The sequence below is a fragment of the Monodelphis domestica genome, chromosome 2 (genome assembly GCF_027887165.1).
Source record: "Monodelphis domestica isolate mMonDom1 chromosome 2, mMonDom1.pri, whole genome shotgun sequence".
NCBI classification, from domain to species: domain Eukaryota; kingdom Metazoa; phylum Chordata; class Mammalia; order Didelphimorphia; family Didelphidae; genus Monodelphis; species Monodelphis domestica.
The window spans coordinates 126,480,680-126,501,897 of record NC_077228.1 but is presented as its reverse complement, the minus strand read 5'-3'; the positions used below and the strand labels follow the sequence as shown (position 1 = coordinate 126,501,897).

The window sequence follows — 21,218 nt, the reverse complement described above, 5'->3', positions numbered from 1 at the left end:
CTTTTAGGGTTATATAAGTAATTTACTCTTGTTACTTCTTGCACCTTTTAAATTAGAATAACTCACCTTGGCCTTCCATATTATTCATGAAAATTGGTTCTGAATTACTATTGGCTGCTCCCCCAAATCAAATCAACTCTCAGATAGCAATGATCTCTCACCACTTAGGGTATTCGAAAGGACATGCCACAGACTCAGAAGCCAATCTCCGAAGAGGCATTCCAAAAATGCTTTGAGCAATGGCAACATTGTTGGAATAAGTGTTTAGCCTATCAAGATTCAAGATAATATTTGACAACTTGAATAGAGATGGTATTCATTTGAAGGTATAAGTTCTGGAATAATTAAAATATCTTGCCTTACTTTATAGTCATACTGTATACAATGATTATTTCTTAGATTATTCCAGATCAAGCCAGATAGAATACATTACAAAAAAATATTAGCCATTATCATCAGGTTAGCTTTAATTATTGTCACAAACCATATACCCACATTTAAATAGCCCAATGCAATGAAGTATGTTGGAAAAGGCTGTGAGTAACCAAAACATGAAATCAATATGCCATATCAACAGCAAAATGTGTCAATACAAGTGATTTAAAAGGGAATATGTTTGTATATTGTTAAGAAAGAATTGTTACACATTTTTAAAAAATATATCCACACTGTATCAGCATGATACTCCTCAGAATTTCCAACAACAGCATTCCTGTCATACGAATCTCAAAGGATTTAGATTAAAATTGAACATTACATGAATAAAATAATTATTTGTCTGTCCTTTCAGGTACCGTAGGTAAAAAGAAGTCTAAAATTCAAATAAAATTTCCCATGAGTAATATGTGTAATTATGCCTTTGTGGTGTATATGTAGTGTGCAGTAGTGGTGTATCTCTAAAAGAAATGGTAATAACTTTTCTGGTATGGTAAGGGTTTGGTCCTTCAGGTAACCAATCCATTCAGGGCTCTGAAGGAGACAACATCAGGGACCCAAGTAAAATTACTCTTTTCTACCTGCCTTCACAAGTGTCATTCTCCCTACCTACAATGTTCTCCACACCCTTTCTATTTCATCCTAAAATCTGAAACACAATTATGTTAGAAAACTTCTAATAAAGCCAGTTTCATTCCATAATCATTTGGCTAACCTGTGCCTCTTGTTTACTACATAATTTTATATATGCTAATATTTTGTGAGTATTTTTAATGTAGCTGCACATAGGTTTCTTTAATCTTCCTACCGAGACTGTATAGTTGCAAATGTGAAGAAAGATAGCTTTGATTCCTTCAGAATTCTTCCTAAGTCTTTAGCTCAGTATTCAATATCCAAAAAATTGGCTTGATAATTTTTTAAGCCATTATCATTATTATCCATGGTATTTTAAAAACTATATTACCTAATATCTTCCCTCTGTTTAGGTGAAGGATGGATTGGTACCTTTAATTTTGTTCTAGTTCTGTATCTCCTTTAAAGTATTTTAAAGTCCATTTAATATAGTTGAGTATATTACTGTCAGTAGATATTCTGGGTGGGGGGTAAAATGTATACCTCCACTAGGTTAGATTCTAGAAAGTCTAGGAAATTTCTTTACATAACAATATGATTGTGACATGGTTTTTAAAATGCATGGTAGACAGCTCAATCAACTTTATTTCTGGCTTTGTGCATTTATTACATTTTGAAGAGTACTTCACGTAGAAATATCAATCCTTATGCTATCTCGCCAGCTCTTGAATATACTTTTCCATACTTGTCAAAGAGAACAAATGGTGGAAATACTGTCTGGAAGGTCTAGGAGGGAAAAAAAGGGAAAATGTTTTAAAGGAGTGAACTGTTGTCTAATTTTGTTTAGATAACAACAAAGAGGCACAAACATCCAAATCAATTCCATTTTCAAAATTAAAATCCTGCTGGCTAATATTTCAAGATCAGAAAGCAATTGGCAAGTTAATAGCCCATTTTTTAATTCAATAAAAATTAAGAACCCTATAATGTTAAAGGTACTGTGCTAATTTTGTGATGATTCAAACATGTAGAAAACAGGGTTTCTCCCTTTAAAAGAGCTCCAATCAATTGGAGTAGGCAAAAACAATAATTAAGACATAGGATCATTCATATCACATATATTTGTAGGTATTCTGGGATATCCCAATTTTATTAAATTTAATTTACTTAGTAATATTATGATAAAGAATGTTTTGGAAACATTTTTCTTTGGGAATATATCCTTTGAATCTAACTATTGTGTTGAGAAATACTCTAGTGAGTACATAGTCAGTCCTGAAGTCAGGAAATCTTGGGTTCAAGCCCTGCCTTTGACTAGTGGCTACATGACTCCCAGGCAGGTGGTTTAACATCTTAGTGCATTAAGCAATGCTCTAAGTCTGGAAATTGCAGAGAATTTGCTAACTTGTTTTGGTAGAAAGTTTCCTCAACTGAGATTTACCTAGGACAATGAAATTACAGATCCTGTTATAATCTTAGTTATGAAGAGGCTTTAGATGTGGCTGATTTTTTTTTTTTACTGCAGGAAGACCTTGGAAATTATTTTAGTCTTGACTATTGAAACCCCAAATGTTAAAAAAGGATACTCAAAGTATGTTACAGCACTGTACCCCCTAACATTTGGGGCCAGACCCATGATTTGTTCTGTACAGGAAATTTCCTGTGTGAAAATTCCCTCCCTCATTGCTGATCATTAGTTATAATCTAACTTAGATTGCTGATTGGAGGTGCTAGGAGATTCAGTCATATAATCCACTTTTTTGTTAGAGGTTAGTAGGACTTGTACCCAGATCTTTCTGTGGTTAATGCAAACCCTGTATCCAATACACTATGCTGCTTCTCATCCCCAATATACAAAATAATATTTAACTTAATCAGTGTAAAAATGTTACCTTCTGCCTTGGCAACAATAGCATTGATTTCAGGGGCAGCTGGGTAGCTCAATGGATTGAGAGCCAGGCCTAGAGACAGGAAGTCCTAGGTTCAAATCTTGCCTCAGACACTTTCCAGCTGTGTGACCCTGGGCAAGTCTCTTGACCCCCATTGCCTAGCCCTTACCACTCTTCTGCTTTGGAGCCAATACACAGTATTAACTTCAAGACAGAAGGTAAGGGTTTAAAAAATTACCATTGATTCCAAGGCAGAAGAGTAGTAAGGGCTACACAATGGGGGTTAAGTGACTTGCCCACAGTAACACAGACAAATTTGAACCCAGAATCTCCTGTCTCTAGGGCTGGCTCTCAATCAATCAACTGAGCTATCCAGCTATCCCTAAGGAATTTCATTTTAAAATACCCATTCTCATGGACCTGATATTTCCTTTCAAGGGCATAAAGGTATTTTCACATTTAGACCTTTAAAATAAAATTAAGCATCCTCTTTACTCCTGATAAAATATCCCAAAAGTGTGATACTAGAGAAGAATGGTAGTATCATATTTCTGTAAAGAAAATATCTCTGCTGTTTCGTTTCATGCTTATGCTATAGTCTGCAGATAACTGAGTGATGAGCTGACCAGAAATTCCTTACTGTCCTTGATACTGTTTGCTTTTTGAGTCTAAATTCCTACTTTCTTACCCAGGGAATACAGCACTCTCCCACTGTGAATCAATCTGATTGGTATTTGATGTGAGGAGAGGGGAATATGCCGGCAGGGCTGCTTTGGTTTCAGGAAAACTAGTGCTAAAAATTTGATTCTCACAGAAATGCAGGCCATCGTGACATGATGATGTGTGTTCACTAGTGGCAATGAAACAATCTGTACTGTGTTTGCATTGTCTTGCTCATAAAGAGAATTCTGTATCTTTTTTTGGCAAAAGAAAACAGATTTTCTGAAAAATAACTTCATCAGGAGGAAAAAAAACTGGAAATGGTAAATCTAAATACAACTGAAGCCCTCATTTGCCAGAGCAGACAGCTTTTACTATTAGGATGCCCAGCCAAACACAAATAATCCGCTGCCAAAATGAGTTCCTTGGGACAATTTAGGAGTCTTTTGAAGTGAATGGCTTTTTGAGCTGGAATGAAGCCCAGGTTCATTTTCAAACACAAGTCCAAATGACAATGAGTAAATTTCCTGTGCCCCTCACCCCTTTAGTGTAAGATTACGTCGGGCTGAGTGCTGGCAGCACTGTTAATCTAGTTATTTAAAGCTATTTCACCAGTTACTCATAACTGAACATTTAAATAATTGGCTATGAGGTAGAAAGAGAAGGGTTAGTTCTATTTGATCACGTCTTGATAAAACATCCCAGACTAATGGGTTAAGATAAAACCTATCTCATAGATTCATTATAAATGCAAAAATCTGACTTTTCTTTAAGATGGAAAAAAATGAGTCCTCTGGTCAGATTTATTTTTTTAATTAAAAAAATTCAAAACAATCTATGAGATTCATATAAAGGACCTGAATTTTGGGATATTCAATCAATCAATTAAACAAGTATTTATTAGATATATATTAAGAGCTTACTATGTGCCAGAAATAATTCTGAGCACTCAGACATAAAGAAAAAACTAAAATAGTCCTTGTCTTCAAGGGCATTCCACAGTTTGAAAAAAATCAAAATATTCTCACTGAGCTTAAAGTGTTTCCTTAGATAAAACTAACTTTAAACCTGATCAGAATCTCTCTACTAACACTATCTCCCAGATAAGTTTCTAAAATAGTCAGCACTTCATTAGCATCAGGGATTCTTAACCTACCGTCCATGAACTTTTAAAAAAATAAATCATTACCTTCTGTCTTAGTATTAATATAATATATTGACTCTAAGACAGAAGAGAAGTAAGGGTTAGGCAAAGGGGATTAAGGACTTGCTCAAGATCACACAGCTGGATAGTGGTTGAGGCCACATCTGATCCTAGGACCTCCCTTCTCTGGCTCTCTCCATTGAGTCACCTGTCTCTGCCTCCTTACTCCCATGAATTTTTAAAAAATTTTTATTTGGTCAATTTCAAACATTATTCCTTGGTTACAAAAATCATATTCTATTCTTCCCTCCCTCCCTCTGCCCTTCCCATAGCCGACACAAAATTCCACTGGGTATTACATGTGTCCTTGATCAGAACCTATTTCCATGCTGTTCATGTTTGCACTAAGATGTTCATTTAGAGTCTACATACCCAACCATATCCCCTCCAACCATGTAATCAAGCAGTTGTTTTTCTTCAGTATTTTTACTCCCACAGTTTTCCCTTTGAATGTGGATAGTGTTCTTTCTCATAGATCACTCTGGGTTGTTCAGGAACATTGCATTGCCAATAATGGAGAAGTCCATTACATTTGATTGTACCACAGTGTATAGGACTCTGTGTACAATGTTCTCTTGGTTCTGCTCCTTTCATTCTGCATCAATTCTTAGAGGTTGTTCCAGTTCCCATGGAATTCCTCCAGTTCATTGTTTCATTAAGCACAATAGTATTCCATCACCAAAATATATCACAATTTGTTCAGCCCAATTGAAGGGCATCCCCTCATTTTCCAATTTTTTGCCACCAAAAAGAATGCAGCTATGAATATTCTTGTACAAGTCTTTTTTCTTGTTATCTCTTTGGAGTACAAACCCAGCAGTTCTATGGATTGGGTCAAAGGGCAGACAGTGTTTTAGCTCCCTTTGGGATAGTTCCAAATTGCCCTCCAGAATGGTTGGATCAGTTCACAACTCCACCAACAATGAATTAATATCCTGACTTCTGCCACATCCCTTTCAGCATTCATTACTTTCCGTTGCTGTCATATTAGGCAGTCTGCTAGGTGTGAGGTGCATCTCTCTGATTATAAGACCATGAACTTATTTTTAAAAAAACATTTTGATAATATAATTGATTTTCTTTGTAATCCTATAGATTTTATTGTATGAACTTAAATGTAAAAGCAATACCTCTGAGGTTTCACCAATCTGCAAAGGGATTTGATTTGTGACTCAAAAAAAAAGTGTGTTCTCTCTCTCTCTCTCTCTCTCTCTCTATATATATATATATATATATATATATATATGTGTGTGTGTGTGTGTGTGTGTGTATATATACACTTATCTTTCTCCTTTACTCCCCACTCCCCTTCCCTTTATACTTCTTTCTTCTTGTTTAGGTCTCTTTTTCTTTTCCTCCCTTCTGGAACAACTTGAATATAGGTCTTCTGACTCTGTGTCAGCATGTTGTTTACCTGTGCAATATGCAGGACTGCCTCTCCATGGTCTATTTAAATTGTTAGAGGGGGAAAAAGGCAAATGCAATTGAGGGAGTGATGGGCATGGGCAAAAAGAGGAAGGAGACAGAGACAGAGAAAGATTGGCAGTCATCTAGTCGAACATGTACACAAGTCTTTGAGTATGCATTTATGCAGGATATATATGAAGAATGTTCCTCTCCTAGCTAGGAAGAAATCTTATTGTTTGTTAGGATTTTAAAAACTTGATTAAAGAGATATTTACTGAAAATTTCTTATGTTCAAAACAATGTTAGCCAATAATCAAGTGCTGCTTGGAATTCAGGGTTTGGATTTTTTTTTATTGCAATTCTTGTGTGTGTGTGTGTGTGTGTGTGTGTGTGTGTGTGTGTGTGTGACAAAGGCCCAAGTTCCATCTTGACTTCAGACACTAACTGTGTAACCTTGGACAAATCACAGCTTTACCTCAGTTTCCTCATCTGTAAATTGAGCCAGGGAAAGAAATGGCAAACCACTAGTATCTTTTCCAAGAACCCCCCCCCCAAAAGAATCACAAATTTTTGGACACAACTGAAAAACAACTAAACAATAATATATATATGCATATATATATATATATAGCTATTTTACTAGAATTGTTTCCCTATATCAAATTAAATAAATGTGCATTTATTAAGCACCTACTTTGTTCCTGGCACTGTGTAAATGCTAGGAATAAACAATAACAACAAAAAAGATAAAACAAAACAATACATAGTTGCTGCTTCTACTGAGCACATAGTCCAGTGGTTGATGCAACCCATCAACAACAATGTGTAAATGAGACAGGATCAATTAGTCATAACAGGCATTGGCACTGTGAAAGGATTCTCTAAGAAGATGGAATTTTAGCTGGGATCTGAAGGAAATCAATGAAACCAGGGGATTAATATAAGGAAGAGGATTCCGGGCCTGGGAAAGCAGCTAGAAAAGAGACCTAGACTGGGTAAATGTGAGGAAGACCAAGGAAGTCAGTATCCCTGGATCACAGAATAATCTTAAGTATTTTATTTTTTGTATTTTGAAACACTATTCTGAGATGGAATTCATACACTTCATCAGACCAAGGAAGGTGTCTATTATACAAAAAAGGTTAAGACCCCAACTTAGACAATGGTATAAGAAAGATCAGAAGTGGAGCATCAACAAATTTCATCTGGAAGGACAGAAAAACTAGGCTGTGAAAAAGGCAAACTAGAAAAGGGTTGTGAAGCAGAGAATGAGAATCTTGAATCTCATCTGTAAAGCAAGGGGCCATGGCCAAAAGAGAATACCATTAGTCAAAGTGATATTCAGAAGAGATAATGATCAGTTAGAAATTTTGATTAAATACACTAGCTGCAGTATGTCACACTCTTGCAGTATCATTAAGAACTTCTAACATGGTAAAAAGGAAATATGCTGGAAATATTATAGCAAATAAGTATTTATGAAGTATCAAAAATGTTAAGTCCTGGGTATACAAAGATAAAAATGAAGCAGTCCCTGCCCTCAAGGAGTGAGGAATAACAGCATGTCAACCTTGAGTTAATAGAGTAGATATATATTAATAGAAAGTAACTTCAAAAGAAGTTGGGGCAGGTGGGTGGCACAGTAGAAGCTCCTGAGCTAGAGTCTGGAAGACTTATCTTCCCAAGTTCAAATCTGGTCTCAGGCACTTATTAGCTGTGTGACCCTGGGTAAGTCATTTAACCCTGTTTGTCTCAGTTTCCTTTTCTATAAAATGAACTGGAGAAGGAAATGGCACTCTTGTATCTTTGCCAAGAAAACCCCAAGTAGGAGCACAAAGGGTCAAATTAAAACAACTAAACAATAACAACAAACTTCAAGAGAGAGTACTAATAACTTATGAAGAAGATCTCTTGTGGGAAAAGATATTGATATGGTGCTATTAGGAAAGGGTGGCAGGAACAACTTAGGCAAAAGCAGAGGGTAGAGACAGAAGATGTTGGACCCAGGAAGACTTAGCATAAAGAGAGTTAAAACCAAGGATCTGAGGCTTGTGAAAAATACATAGGAAAATAAAATGGGCTTTTTATCTACATTTTAGGCAAGAAGAATAAAGATTTGTTTGGGGAACAAATAATGATTCAAAACCCAAGTACTCAATCCAAATGGTATTTCATCCTATCAACTTAACAAATACAGAACAGGGAAGAAATGGATCAGTAGCAATTCACATGAAAGATTTAGAAGACTGGAAATTCTATAACTAAAAATACCACCATATTCCTAGATATCTCAGTGCATAGCCTCATAGTCAATTATTCTAAACTCTTCCATCTCATTTAAATGGCCCCTCCATATTTTATCAACTTCTAAGTCTTTTCAATTCAGCCTCCATGGCATATCTTGCTTCTTTTTGTTTTTCTCCATTACCACCACCCCTCTTCAGGACCTCCTCTTCTCAGGATAACACCACGGGAATAACCCGGTGATCTTCCTGGCTCAAGTCTTTCTCCACTTTAGACCATCCTTCACACTACTGTCAAAGGCTTCCTAAGGCAGAAGTGTGTCATTGAAATGCCCCTTTCCCAAACCTTCAATGGCTCCCTTTTGTGCCCAGAATGGATATTCCTCAGCTTGGAATTTAAGGTCTTCCAACTTTGATTTTGAAGTCTTCAATCTCCCTCTCTGGTTTAATTTCTTAAGACTTCCTATATTCACTCTACATTCCAATTAGACTAGAATGCTAGAACATATCCCCCTAAATTTAGCATTCTATATCCAAAAGTTGTCTCCCATGCCTGATACATATTTCTTCATCTTTGACTCCCAGAATTTCAAAGTATACTGAGGATGACTTTACCTCCATGACATTTTCATGTTCCTTTCAATTATTTATGAATTCTCCCATCTAAACATGCCTTGCATTTACTTTATTTCTGTACATAGTTTATCTTTCCATTAGAGTATAAGCTCCTTAAAGTTATAACCCACTTTGTTTCTGACCTTGTAACTCCAGGGCTCAGGTCAGAATCTTGCACATTTTTTTCCTTCCTAGACTTGTGATTTCATTGGTGTAGAGAAGTCCTGATGAGTTCCGCAACTTATAGTCTTAGGGAATTTCCCAAAATGTAAGTGTCTTGCCTTGGGTTATATAGCAAGTATATAGGAAAGAAAATAATTCAAATACAGGTCTTTCTGACTTTGGGGTCGACCTTCTATGACTATGCCATTTGGTCTCTTAAAACTGTATACATATATGATCTTTATAAATGTTTATTTGATTGAACTGAATTGAATTATCATTAATGCTCCCCCACTAGCTAGCAAGTTCTCTGAAAGCAATTGCTGTACCCAAATTAAACTTTCTTTCTTCCTTAGCATCTAGCCTAGTGTTCTGCATATACTGGTCTTTAATCTTTGTTGACTCAAAGATCATCTATCAGATTTGTTATGGAAGCATCCTTTACAGAATGTGTCAAATTAGATGATCTCCATCCCTCAACTTCTACACTTCTCTGGAGAGCATGAGATTGACAATAGTTATAAAGTAATAGAGTTTTTGAAAAATGTCTCAAAGGAAAAATAAGTATGTTGGATACTGAGCTCAAGAAAAATGTATGAAGTTTTTTGATTTGAGGAATTTTGTTTGAAAAGCTATACAGTATAGAGGGAATTCTGGCTCAGATATGGTCAGAGTCTCTGAGATTCCTTTCAACTCTGGCATTCTGAAATTATTCTATGATTATGTTGTCCACAAAAATGTGGAAATTAATCATAAAGAAAAGCAAAAGGAAATATAAAAAACTGGTTCATTTCAAATTAATATTTAATGAATTCTTATTATGTTCAAGATACTGACATGAGACTTCTCAGGATGTAGTAGATTTTTCTCATTAGAAATCCTTGAGCAAAAAGATAGATAGACTTCCTCATAAGATAGAAGTTAAACCAGATGACCTCTGAGGTCCCTTCCAACAGTAAAAACTGTATTGCCTATTTGAAAATGCATTGTAGACAGAATAGTATATAACTATTGGCTCATTTGTATGAACATAGGTCCTAGTAATAATATCTACTGAGTTAACTTCATTCTTTAATGATCTTATTTCCTATTTCCATCTAATCTCTTATTTCAATTTAATCTTCCTGAAAATGTTGACTACTAGGTAAGAAGATTATAAAAAATCTATCCCCACTATTAGAAAAGCAATCCAAGGAATATGCTCTTCAGATGATGGGTGGATAACATCATCTTAATATATAAAATACTATTTATTTTTTGCATATAGATTCTTATGTGAAGTTAGAATCAAGAAATATTGGAATTATATGCGTTTAGTCTGACTGTATTAAATGGAATCTGTATATATGTAAGAACACACACACACACACACATATATATATATATATATCACAAATAGCCTAAAAACTTTGGCTATTGGGCCTGAGAATACAGCTTCAATACTGTTTGCAAGAAACATTTTTTTCTTTTGAATTGATTTTATATTAGGATACTTGGTATTTACTTAGCTGGATTATCTATATCATAGCTATAATTCACTGGAAATTCTCTATTATTAATTATTGCATGAATTTATGTATTTAAACATACTATTGTCCACAGAGTACTACATTAAATGTCTTTTTCACAATACTTATAAGCTTACAAAGCTCAGTCATCACATTAACCATATGTGGTGAAAAGAAGTAAAAAGTGAAAGTAGTTAATTGGATTGATCAGGGTCATAAAACTTAGTATCAGAGCCAGGATTCAAACACCGGGTTCACCTAACTCTAAGTTTGGTGCTATAACTATAAAACATTATAACACACTAATCTCAGATAGTCTATAAGAAATGTGTAGTCCTATCCCTCATCTGTGCCCATTCTAGATATTATAAAGTAGTCTCAACACATGGTATTTTCCTGTCATTATGAAAGCAATGTTAAATGAAAAAATATCCACATTTAAAAAAATCAACCTTGTAGAACCAAAGGAAAATGAAAATAGTATATATATTAATTAGGAAGAAGGTTTTGTTTATTCCCTACAAAGGCAGTCAATGAGATATTTTTAAATATACATAAATATACAAATAAATATTAAAATTTCCCAAGCATATATGAAACTGGTTTTCATTTAGTTAGGGTTTAAGGTGAAATATTAACACATCTAAAATAATACTTTAAAAGTATAAACAGTAATAAATAGTTTATTTTTAGGTAATTGCTAGAATGTTCTAATATCCTTATATCTTTGAGGTCATTCAGAAGAGATTAAATGTTAATCCAGCTAATTTCTTTCTTTGTAATTTTACAAGTACTGGTTAAAAACTTTTCTAGCTAGTATAAGAGCTCCTGGCATGCCCCAAATGACTACAACAACCATTTCTGTCAATACAGCATAAATGTCATTTCAAATGCTCAAAACCCACTAAGCTCCCCTAAAAAAGATTGATTTCTTTACTCCAATGTTTCTTTGGGGTAAACTTCTCTAACAACTGAAACCAATTAGTACACCTAGCACTTTTAGTCCAGAATGTAGGTCAGCATCTGGTAATAAAAAAAGTATTGACTTTTCTCTATCTGTAAGCAGCATGAAAGGGGTTTCGTGGCCTTATTGTATATGAAAAGAGCTCCATTAATTTCACTTATTTCAACAAGGGCTGTCAAATCCTAATGCTTCTATTGCACTTTCCATACAAAGTGCATTGACACCACTCCTGTCCCTGTAAAGCTAGTTTATAATATTTCAGCTAGTGAATAGTGCATGTCTCATAATTTTAATTCTCTCATGCATGTTTAGCTCCCTTAACTTGCACTGCTAATGAAGTATTAATAATGGTTACCCGAGTCTTCCATTGGTAGTACAAATGGGTTTCTGATTTCAAGTATAATTAATCAAACAAAAAAGGCACATAAAGTACTTAAAATTTTACTTTTTGGCAATAGAGATTATATAATGTTTTTGGTGGAAACCAATTGCTAAAAAGATATTTGTAGGTGGTGGAGTCAAGTAACTCAGCTCAAGTCTCCCAACATTCTGTCCCCTCCCCCTTCATAACAATTTTAAAATAGCGCTTCAAATCAAATTTTGGATTGGCAGAACCAACAAAAGATCAATCAGGAGAGGATTTTCCAGTCTAAGAATACTTAAGAGATCAGCAGGAGACATGACAGCAGAGTAAATGTCAGTTCACAGTATGCTTGGAAGCAGGACAACATTCGTGTCTTGGAGGTGGCCACACAGGCAGCAGTAGTAACATAGGGGGCTCTCAACCAAAGATATGTCAAAGTGGTTATCACTGGTCAGAAAAAGACAATAGGTGGTCCTTTGCTGGTGCTGAGTGCAGCTATGCTGAATGTCAACTCTATTTCCCATATGCAGTTCTGTATCACAATTCTAGGATAAAGAATAGTGATTGATATCAGTCACAAAGGAACAGATCTGAACTCGATTTTAAGGCAAAGAGAAGCACTAATTTTTTTTTGTCTGCAGGGGAGCAGAGGCCCTTCCTAGGTAAAGACCACAGTATAGACCAAGAGAATGGTGACCACACTTCTCCCCAGTACAAAACATCTTGGAAGCACCAAAATTTTGAAGCATTAGATCTAGCTCAGAATATAGCAGCATAAAAGGACCTGAAGATGGAGATAGTACCTCTCCAACCCCAGGTGAACAGAGTCTAACTTTAAAAGAAAGTTCAAAATCAATAAATAAGCTGGAAAATAGACAAACAACAATAAAAAGAATTTGAAAATAAAAGCTACTAATGTTGCAGTGAAGAAAAAGAAATACACCCAGAAAACAATAACATGAAAACAACTACAACCAAAGTCTCAAAGAAAAGGTCAACTGGACACAAGCCTAACAAGAATTCAGAAAATAGCTATAATCAAAGCCTCAAAGAAAAAATATTAAATGAACTCAAGTCAAACAAAAACTTTTGGAAGAGTTAGAGAAATAGCTGAAAGTAGTAGAGGAAAAATTGGGAAAAGAAATCAAGAGTGATGCAAGAAAATTATGAAAAGAAAATTACCAGCTGTGTAAAAGAGGCACAAAAATAATTAAGAAAATGACATTAAAAAACAAAATTGATTTAATAGTAAAAGGAGAACAAAAATTCACTGAAGAAAAAACTATTTAAGAAGCAGAATAGGCCAAATGGAAAAAGAGGCACAAAACTTCACTGAAGAAAACAATTTATTAAAAATTAAAATTGGACAAGTGGAAACTAATGATATCCTAAGGCATCAAGAAACAATAAAACAAAGTCAAAAAGAAAGAAAAATAAAAGAAAAATGCCAAATATCTCATTGGAAAAAAAATGGCCTAGAAAAGAAATTAAGGAGAAAAAATTTAAGAATAATTGGATTCCCTGAAAGCCAGGATAAATAAAAGAGTCACAACATCTTATTTCAAGGAACTATACAGAAAAAAGTCCCTGATATCTTAGATGCAGAGAGTAAAATATAAATTGATACAATCTACCAGTCACCACAGAAAGAGATCTGAAAATGAAAGCTCTGCAGAATATTATAGCCAAATTCCAGAGCTCCCAAGTCAAGGAGAAAACACTGCAAACAGCCAGAAAGAAACAATTTGAATAATGCAGTACCACAATTAGGATCATACAAGAGTTAACAGCTTCCACATTAAAAAAGCAGAGGGATTAGAATATTATATGTTTGATAGCAAAAGAACTAGGCTTATAACCAAGAATAATCTTACCAGCAAAAGTGCATAATTCTTCTCAAGAGAAAATGGATATTTAATGAAATAGAGGTCATTCAAGTATTTCTGATAAAAAGACAAAAGCTGAAAAAATTACCGTGTCACACCTATTAGAAATGACAAATCCTGGGGTGGATTAGGGAAAAATAGGTACAATGATGCTCTACTGGTGGAGTTGTGAGCTGGTCGAATCATTCTGGAGAACATTTTGGAACCATACTCAAAGAGCCAGAAAACTGTACATAGCCTTTGACTAAGCAACATTATTACTAGGCTTATACTCCAAGGAGATCAAAGGAAAAGGAAAAGAACTTATATGTACAAAAAAATACTGATAAAGCAACTCTTTCTGTGATAGCAAAGAATTCAAAACTGAGAAGATATTCATTGGAGATTGACTGAATAAGTTGTGGCATCTAATTCTGATGAAGAATTACTGTATTATAAGAAATGCATAGAAGGATAGTTTCAGAAAAAACCTGAGAAAACATGTATGAATTAATGCAAAGTGAGAAGAGATCATCATGCATAGCAATAAAGGCAATTTTGTAATGATGATCAACTGTGAAATACTTGGCTACTCTGATCCTTACAATAATCCAAGATATTTCCATCTTGTGATGGAAAAAATGCTGTCCACCTCTACAAAGAAACATGATTAACTCTGAGTGCAAACTGAATTATAAGTTTCTCTTTTTTCCTTTTTTCTTATTTTTTTTTGGGGCAATACAGTTAATATGGATATATATTTTGCCTAATTTCACATATATAATTGATGATATATTGCTTGCCTTCTCAATGAGAGGGAAAAGGAGGACAAATATTTGAACTCAAAATTTAAACTAAAAACAATACTAAAAATAATGAATTAAAAATAAATTACTCATTGTATAAAAAAAGATATTTTGAAAAAATATTTATAAATTGCCATTAGATGGGCAGCTGGGTAGATCAGTGGATTGAGAGTCAGGCCTAGAGACAGGAGGTCCTAGGTTCAAATATGACCTCAGACACTTCCCAGCTGTGTAACCCTGGGAAATACATAGTATTGATTCCAAGACAGAAGGTAAGGGTTTAAAAAAAATAAATTTAAAAAGATTTCTCTTAGTACAGCATCTGGCACAGAATAGTTGAGATGTAAAGATATAGATATAAATAGTTATTCCATTTCTGTTCCCAAAAGAGATCAAAGATAAAGTTTTCCTTGTTATTCTGGATCCCAAAGTAAAATATTAGTAAGAAAAAAGCAGAACATAGCAGGATATGTGCTAGACTTGCTCTCAGAGGATATGGAATCAAGTCCTGGATCTGTCTCTTATTAACCCTCTAACCCACCTGGGTCTGGTTATTTAAAATTTTCTGAATCTCAGTTCTACCTCATAGCTATCAGTGTATTATATTCATCCGAATATAAGGGGTATCTGAATATTGACCACATCACTTATACATCACATAAATTTAGGGAAGAGTCATAAATTTGGATCTGGAAAGACTATCAGGGGTCATCTATTCCAATCAGAAATGAGTATGCAGGAGCCAGCTCGAGTCAGAAGGGCTGATTAATTTTCAGTATGATCCTGAAATCACCAAAGAGTGAAAATTAGGACCCGATTTATTTTTTTTAATTGTCTAACTTTTTTTTTTTTAATTTTTAAACATTATTTTATTTGGTCATTTCCATACATTATTCACTGGAAACAAAGATCATTTTCTTTTCCTCCCCTCCCCCCCACCTTTCCCTCTCCCATAGCTGACACACGATTCCACATGTGTTCTTGACTCAACCCATTTCCCTGTTGTTGGAATTTGCATTAGAGTGTTCATTTAGAGTCTCTCCTCAGTCTTATCCCCTCCAACCCTGTAGTCAAGCAGTTGCTTTTCATCGGTGTTTTTACTCCCACAGTTTATCCTCTGCTTGTGGGTAGTATTTTTTAGATCCCTGCAGATTGTTCAGGGACATTGCATTGATACTAATGGAGAAGTCCATCACCTTCGATTGAACCACAATGTATCAGTCTCTGTGTACAATGTTTTTTTGGTTCTGCTCCTTTCGCTCTGCATCATTTCCTGGAGGTTGTTCCAGTCTCCATGGAATTCCTATACTTTATTATTCCTTTTAGCACAATAGTATTCCATCACCAACACAGACCACAATTTGTTCAGCCATTCCCCAATTGGCGGGCATCCCCTCGTTTTCCAATTTTTGGCCACCACAAAGAGTGCAGCTATGAATATTCTTATACAAGACTTTTTCCTTATTATCTCTTTGGGGTACAAACCCAGCAGTGTTATAGCTGGATCAAAGGGCAGACAGTCTTTTATCACCCTTTGGGCATAGTTCCAAATTGCCCTCCAGAATGGCTGGATCAATTCACAACTCCACCAGCAATGAATTAATGTCCCCACTTTGCCACATCCCCTCCAGCATTCATTACTTTCCATAGCTGTCATGTTAGCCAATCTGCTAGGTGTGAGGTGATACCTCAGAGTTGTTTTGATTTGCATCTCTATGATTATAAGAGATGTAGAGCACTTTTTCATGTGCTTATTAATAGTTTTTATTTCTTTATCTGAGAACTGCCTATCCATGTCTCTTGCCCATTTATCAGTTGGAGAATGGCTTGATTTTTTGTACAATTGATTTAGCTCTTTATAAATTTGAGTAATTAAAACTTTGTCAGAGGTTTTTATGAAGATTGTTTCCCAATTTGTTGCTACCCTTCTAATTTTGAATGCATTGGTTTTGTTTGTACAAAAACTTTTTAATTTGATGTAATCCAGATTATTTATTTTGCATTTTGTAACTCTTTCTAATTCTTGCTTGGTTTTGATGTCTTTCCATTCCCAAAGGTCTGACATGTATACTATTCTGTGTTCGCCTAATTTTCTTATAGTTTCCTTTTTTATGTTCAAGTCATTCACCCATTTTGAATTTATCTTGGTGTAGGGTGTGAGGTGTTGATCTAAACCTAATCTTTCCCACACTGTCCTCCAATTTTCCCAGCAGTTTTTATGAAATAGTGGATTTTTGTCCCAAAAGCTGGGATCTTTGGGTTTGTCGTATACTGTCTTGCTGAGGTTGCTTGCCCCCAGTCTATTCCACTGATCCTCCTTTCTGTCTCTTAGCCAGTACCAAATTGTTTTGATGACTGCTGCTTTATAATATAGTCTGAGATCTGGGACTGCAAGACCCCCTTCCTTTGTATTTTTTTTTTCATTATTTCCCTGGATATCCTTGATCTTTTGTTCTTCCAAATGAACTTTGTTATGGTTTTTTCTAAATCAGTAAAAAAAATTTTGGAAGTTCCATGGGTATGGCACTAAATAGATAGATGAGTTTGGGTAGGATGGTCATTTTTATTATATTGGATCGTCCTACCCATGAGCAGTTAATGTTCTTCCAACTGTTCAAGTCTAGTTTTAGTTGTGTGGAAAGTGTTTTGTAGTTGTGTTCATATAGATCCTGTGTTTGTCTCAGGAGATAGATTCCTAAGTATTTTATTTTGTCTAAGGTAATTTTGAATGGGATTTCTCTTTCTAGTTCTTGCTGCTGAGCTGTGTTGGAAATATATAAAAGTGCTGATGACTTATGTGGGTTTATTTTGTATCTTGCAACTTTGCTAAAGTTGTTGATTATTTCGATTAGCTTTTTGGTTGAATCTCTAGGATTCTTTAAGTAGACCATCATGTCATCTGCAAAGAGCGATAATTTGGTCTCCTCCTTGCCTATTTTAATGCCTTCAATTTCTTTTTCTTCTTTAATTGCTACTGCTAGTGTTTCTAATACAATGTCAAATAATAGAGGTGATAATGGGCATCCTTATTTCACTCCTGATCTTAATGGGAATGGATTTAGTTTATCCCCATTGCAGATGATATTAGTTAATGGTTTTAGATATATACTGTTTATTATTTTTAGGAATGACCCTTCTATTCCTAAGCTTTCTAGTGTTTTTAGTAGGAATGGGTGTTGTATTTTATCGAAGGCTTTTTCTGCATCTATTGAGATAATCATGTGGTTCTTGTAGGTTTGCTTGTTGATGTGGTCAATTATGTGGATAGTTTTCCTAATGTTGAACCAGCCCTGCATTCCTGGTATAAATCCTACTTGATCATGGTGAATGACCCTTCTGATCACTTGCTGGAGTCTTTTTGCTAGTATCCTATTTAAGATTGTTGCATCTATATTCATTAGGGAGATTGGTCTATAATTTTCTTTCTCTGTTTTTGGCCTGCCTGGCTTTGGAATTAGTACCATGTTTGTGTCATAAAAGGAGTTTGGTAGAACTCCCTCTTTGCTTATTATGTCAAATACTTTGTATAGTATTGGGATTAACTGTTCTCTGAATGTTTGATAGAATTCACTGGTGAATCCGTCAGGCCCTGGGGATTTTTTCTTAGGAAGTTCTCTGATGGCCTGTTGGATTTCTTTTTCTGATATGGGATTATTTAAGAAAACTATTTCTTCTTCTGTTAGCCTAGGCAATTTATATTTTTGTAAATATTCATCCATATCACCTAGGTATATTTATTGCCATATAGTTGGACAAAGCAGTTTTTAATGATTGCCTTAATTTCTTCTTCATTGGAGGTGATGTCCCCCTTTTCATCCTTGATGCTGTTAATTTGCCTTTCTTCTTTCCTTTTTAAAATTAGATTAACCAGTACTTTGTCTATTTTGTCTGTTTTTTTCAAAGTACCAGCTTCTAGTCTTGTTTATTAGCTCAATAGTTCTGTCACTTTCGATTTTATTAATTTCTCCCTTAATTTTTAGGATCTCTAGTATGGTTTTCTTCTGGTGGTTTTTAATTTGTTCGTTCTCAAGTTTTTTGATTTGCATTTCCAATTCCTTGATCTCTGTCCTCCCTAATTTGTGAATATATGCACTCAGGGATATGAATTTTCCTCTAAGTACTGCCTTGGCTGCATCCCATAAGGTTTGAAAGGATGTTTCGCCATTGTCATTTTCTTCAACGAAATTATTAATTGTTTCTATGATTTCTTCTCTAACTATCTGATTTTGGAGTATCATGTTATTTAATTTCCAATTAATTTTTGATTTGGCTCTCCATGTACCCTTGCTGATCAATATTTTAATTGCCTTGTGATCTGAAAAGGCTGCAGTTATTATTTCTGCTTTTCTGCATTTGAGTGCCATGTTTCCATGACCTAGTGTATGATCTATTTTTGTGAATGTGCCATGTGGTGCTGAAAAGAAGATGTATTCTTTTTTGTCCCTATTTATTTTTCTCCATATGTCTATTAACTCGAATTTTTCTAAGATTTCATTCACCTCTTTTACCTCTTTCTTATTTATTTTTTGGTTTGATTTATCTAAATTTGATAGTGCTTTGTTCAAGTCCCCCACTAATGTGGTTTTACTGTCTATTTCCTCCTTCAATTCTCCTAGTTTCTCTATTAAAAATTTGGATGCTATACCATTTGGTGCATACATGTTGATTAGTGATATTTCCTCATTGTCTGTACTCCCTTTTAGCAGAATATATTTACCTTCCCTATCTCTTTTGATCATGTCTATTTGTGCTTTGGCTTTGTCAGATATCATGATTGTAACTCCTGCCTTCTTTCTATCAGTTGAGGCCCAAAAGGTCTTACTCCAACCTTTAATTCTAACATAGTGAGTGTCAACCCATCTCATATGTGTTTCTTGAAGACAACATATGGTAGGGTTTGGGGTTCTAATCCAATCTGCTATTTGTCTATGTTTTATGAGTGAGTTCATCCCATTCATGTTCAAAGTTATGATTGTCATTTGTGGATTCGCTGGCATTTTGATATCTTCCCCTAGTTCTGACCTTTCTTCTTAACTTTCTCCTTTTGAACCAGTGATTTACTTTAGGTCAGTCCCCCTAGTCCCTTCCCTTGAGATGCTTCCCTTTCTAGCCCCTCCCTTTTTATGCTCCCTTCCCCTCCCCCCTCTTCTTCCCTCCCTTTTTATACTCCCTCCTCCCTTCCCCTCCTTAATTTTCCTTTCCTTCTTGTCCTAATGGATAAGATAGAATTCAGGATCCCACTGGATCTAGATGTTCTTCCCTCTCAGATTTGATTTCACTGAGAGTAAGGTTTTAAGTAATTCCACTTCAAGCTCTCTTCCTCTCCTTCTCATATGAGAGTTCTTCCCCTCCCCTTCCCATGTGTATCTTTATATTGGAAAGATTATTCTATTGAGTCCCCCCCTATTTCATGAAGTTAATCTTAGTATTATCAACGGTTCCCCCATCCCTTTTCCTTTCTTTGCCCCCACTTTCCCCAAATCTTCTTAATGCCCCAATCTTTCCCTATGCATGTTTCTTCTAACTACTCTCATGATGCTACAATTTTTGAGAGTTACACAAAGCATTTTCCCCACATATTAATATGTATAATTTGATGTAAATGTAGTCCTTATAGAAGAGAGTTTGACTTAAAGAAAAAGATAAGATTTATCTCCTTTTCCCTTTCTTTCATATTTACCTTTTCTTGTTTCTCTTGCTTTCTGTGCTTAGATATCGAACTTTCCACAGAGCTCTGGTCTTTTCTTAGCAAATGCTTGGAAATCTTCTATTTTGTTGAATGCCCATACTTTCCCCTGGAAGTATATAGTCAGTTTTGCTGGGTAGTTGATTCTTGGTTGGAGACCCAGCTCTCTTGCCTTTCTAAATATCGTGTTCCATGCTTTGTGGTCTGTTAGTGTGTTAGCCTCTAAGTTGTGTGTGATCCTTATGGGAGCCCCCTTATATCTGAAGCTCTTCTTCTTGGCTTCTTGTAGGATTTTCTCCTTTACTTGGAAGCTCTTGAATTTGGCAATTACATTCCAAGGGGTTGTCTTTTGGGGATTTAGTATAGAAGGTGTTCTATGAATCCTTTCTATTTCTATTTTGCCCCCTTGCTCCAGAACGTGGGGGCAGTTTTCTTTTATAATCTCCTGTAGAATAATATCGAGTTTATTGTTTATCTCTGGTTTTTCTGGGAGACCAATAATTCAGACGTTTTCTCTTCTCCCTCTGTTTTCCAGATTGGTGACCTTCTCAGTGAAATATTTTATGTTTTCTTCTAATTCATTAATTTTTGGGGTTTGCTTTATTGATTCTTGCTGTTTTATCATCTTGCTTTCTTCGAGTTGCTTGATTCTTGTCGTTAGGGACTGGTTTTACTTTTCAGCTTTGTCTGCCCTTCTATTGGATGCTTCGAGTTCTTTTTCCAATTGAGCTGTCTTATCTGTCAGACTGCTGATCTCTTTCTCCCATTTTTCTTTCCAGGTTTCCTTCTTTTGGATAAGTTCCAGTTTGAGATCTTCCAGAGCTTTTTGATAGTTTC

The 21,218-nt window shown here is 35.2% G+C and overlaps 1 protein-coding gene across 1 annotated transcript in view; it reads right to left on the bottom strand.

Moving 5' to 3' along the window:
• Positions 1-1,617: 1,617 nt before the first annotated feature.
• The window catches only part of SPATA17 (spermatogenesis associated 17), a 446,142-nt gene continuing 426,541 nt past the window's right edge, over positions 1,618-21,218 (bottom strand). Inside the window, exon 10 of the mRNA XM_007481412.3 lies at positions 1,618-1,794. Coding sequence (XP_007481474.1) covers positions 1,714-1,794 — 81 coding nt within the window. The 3' untranslated portion in view covers positions 1,618-1,713. The remainder of the gene's footprint in view (positions 1,795-21,218) is intronic.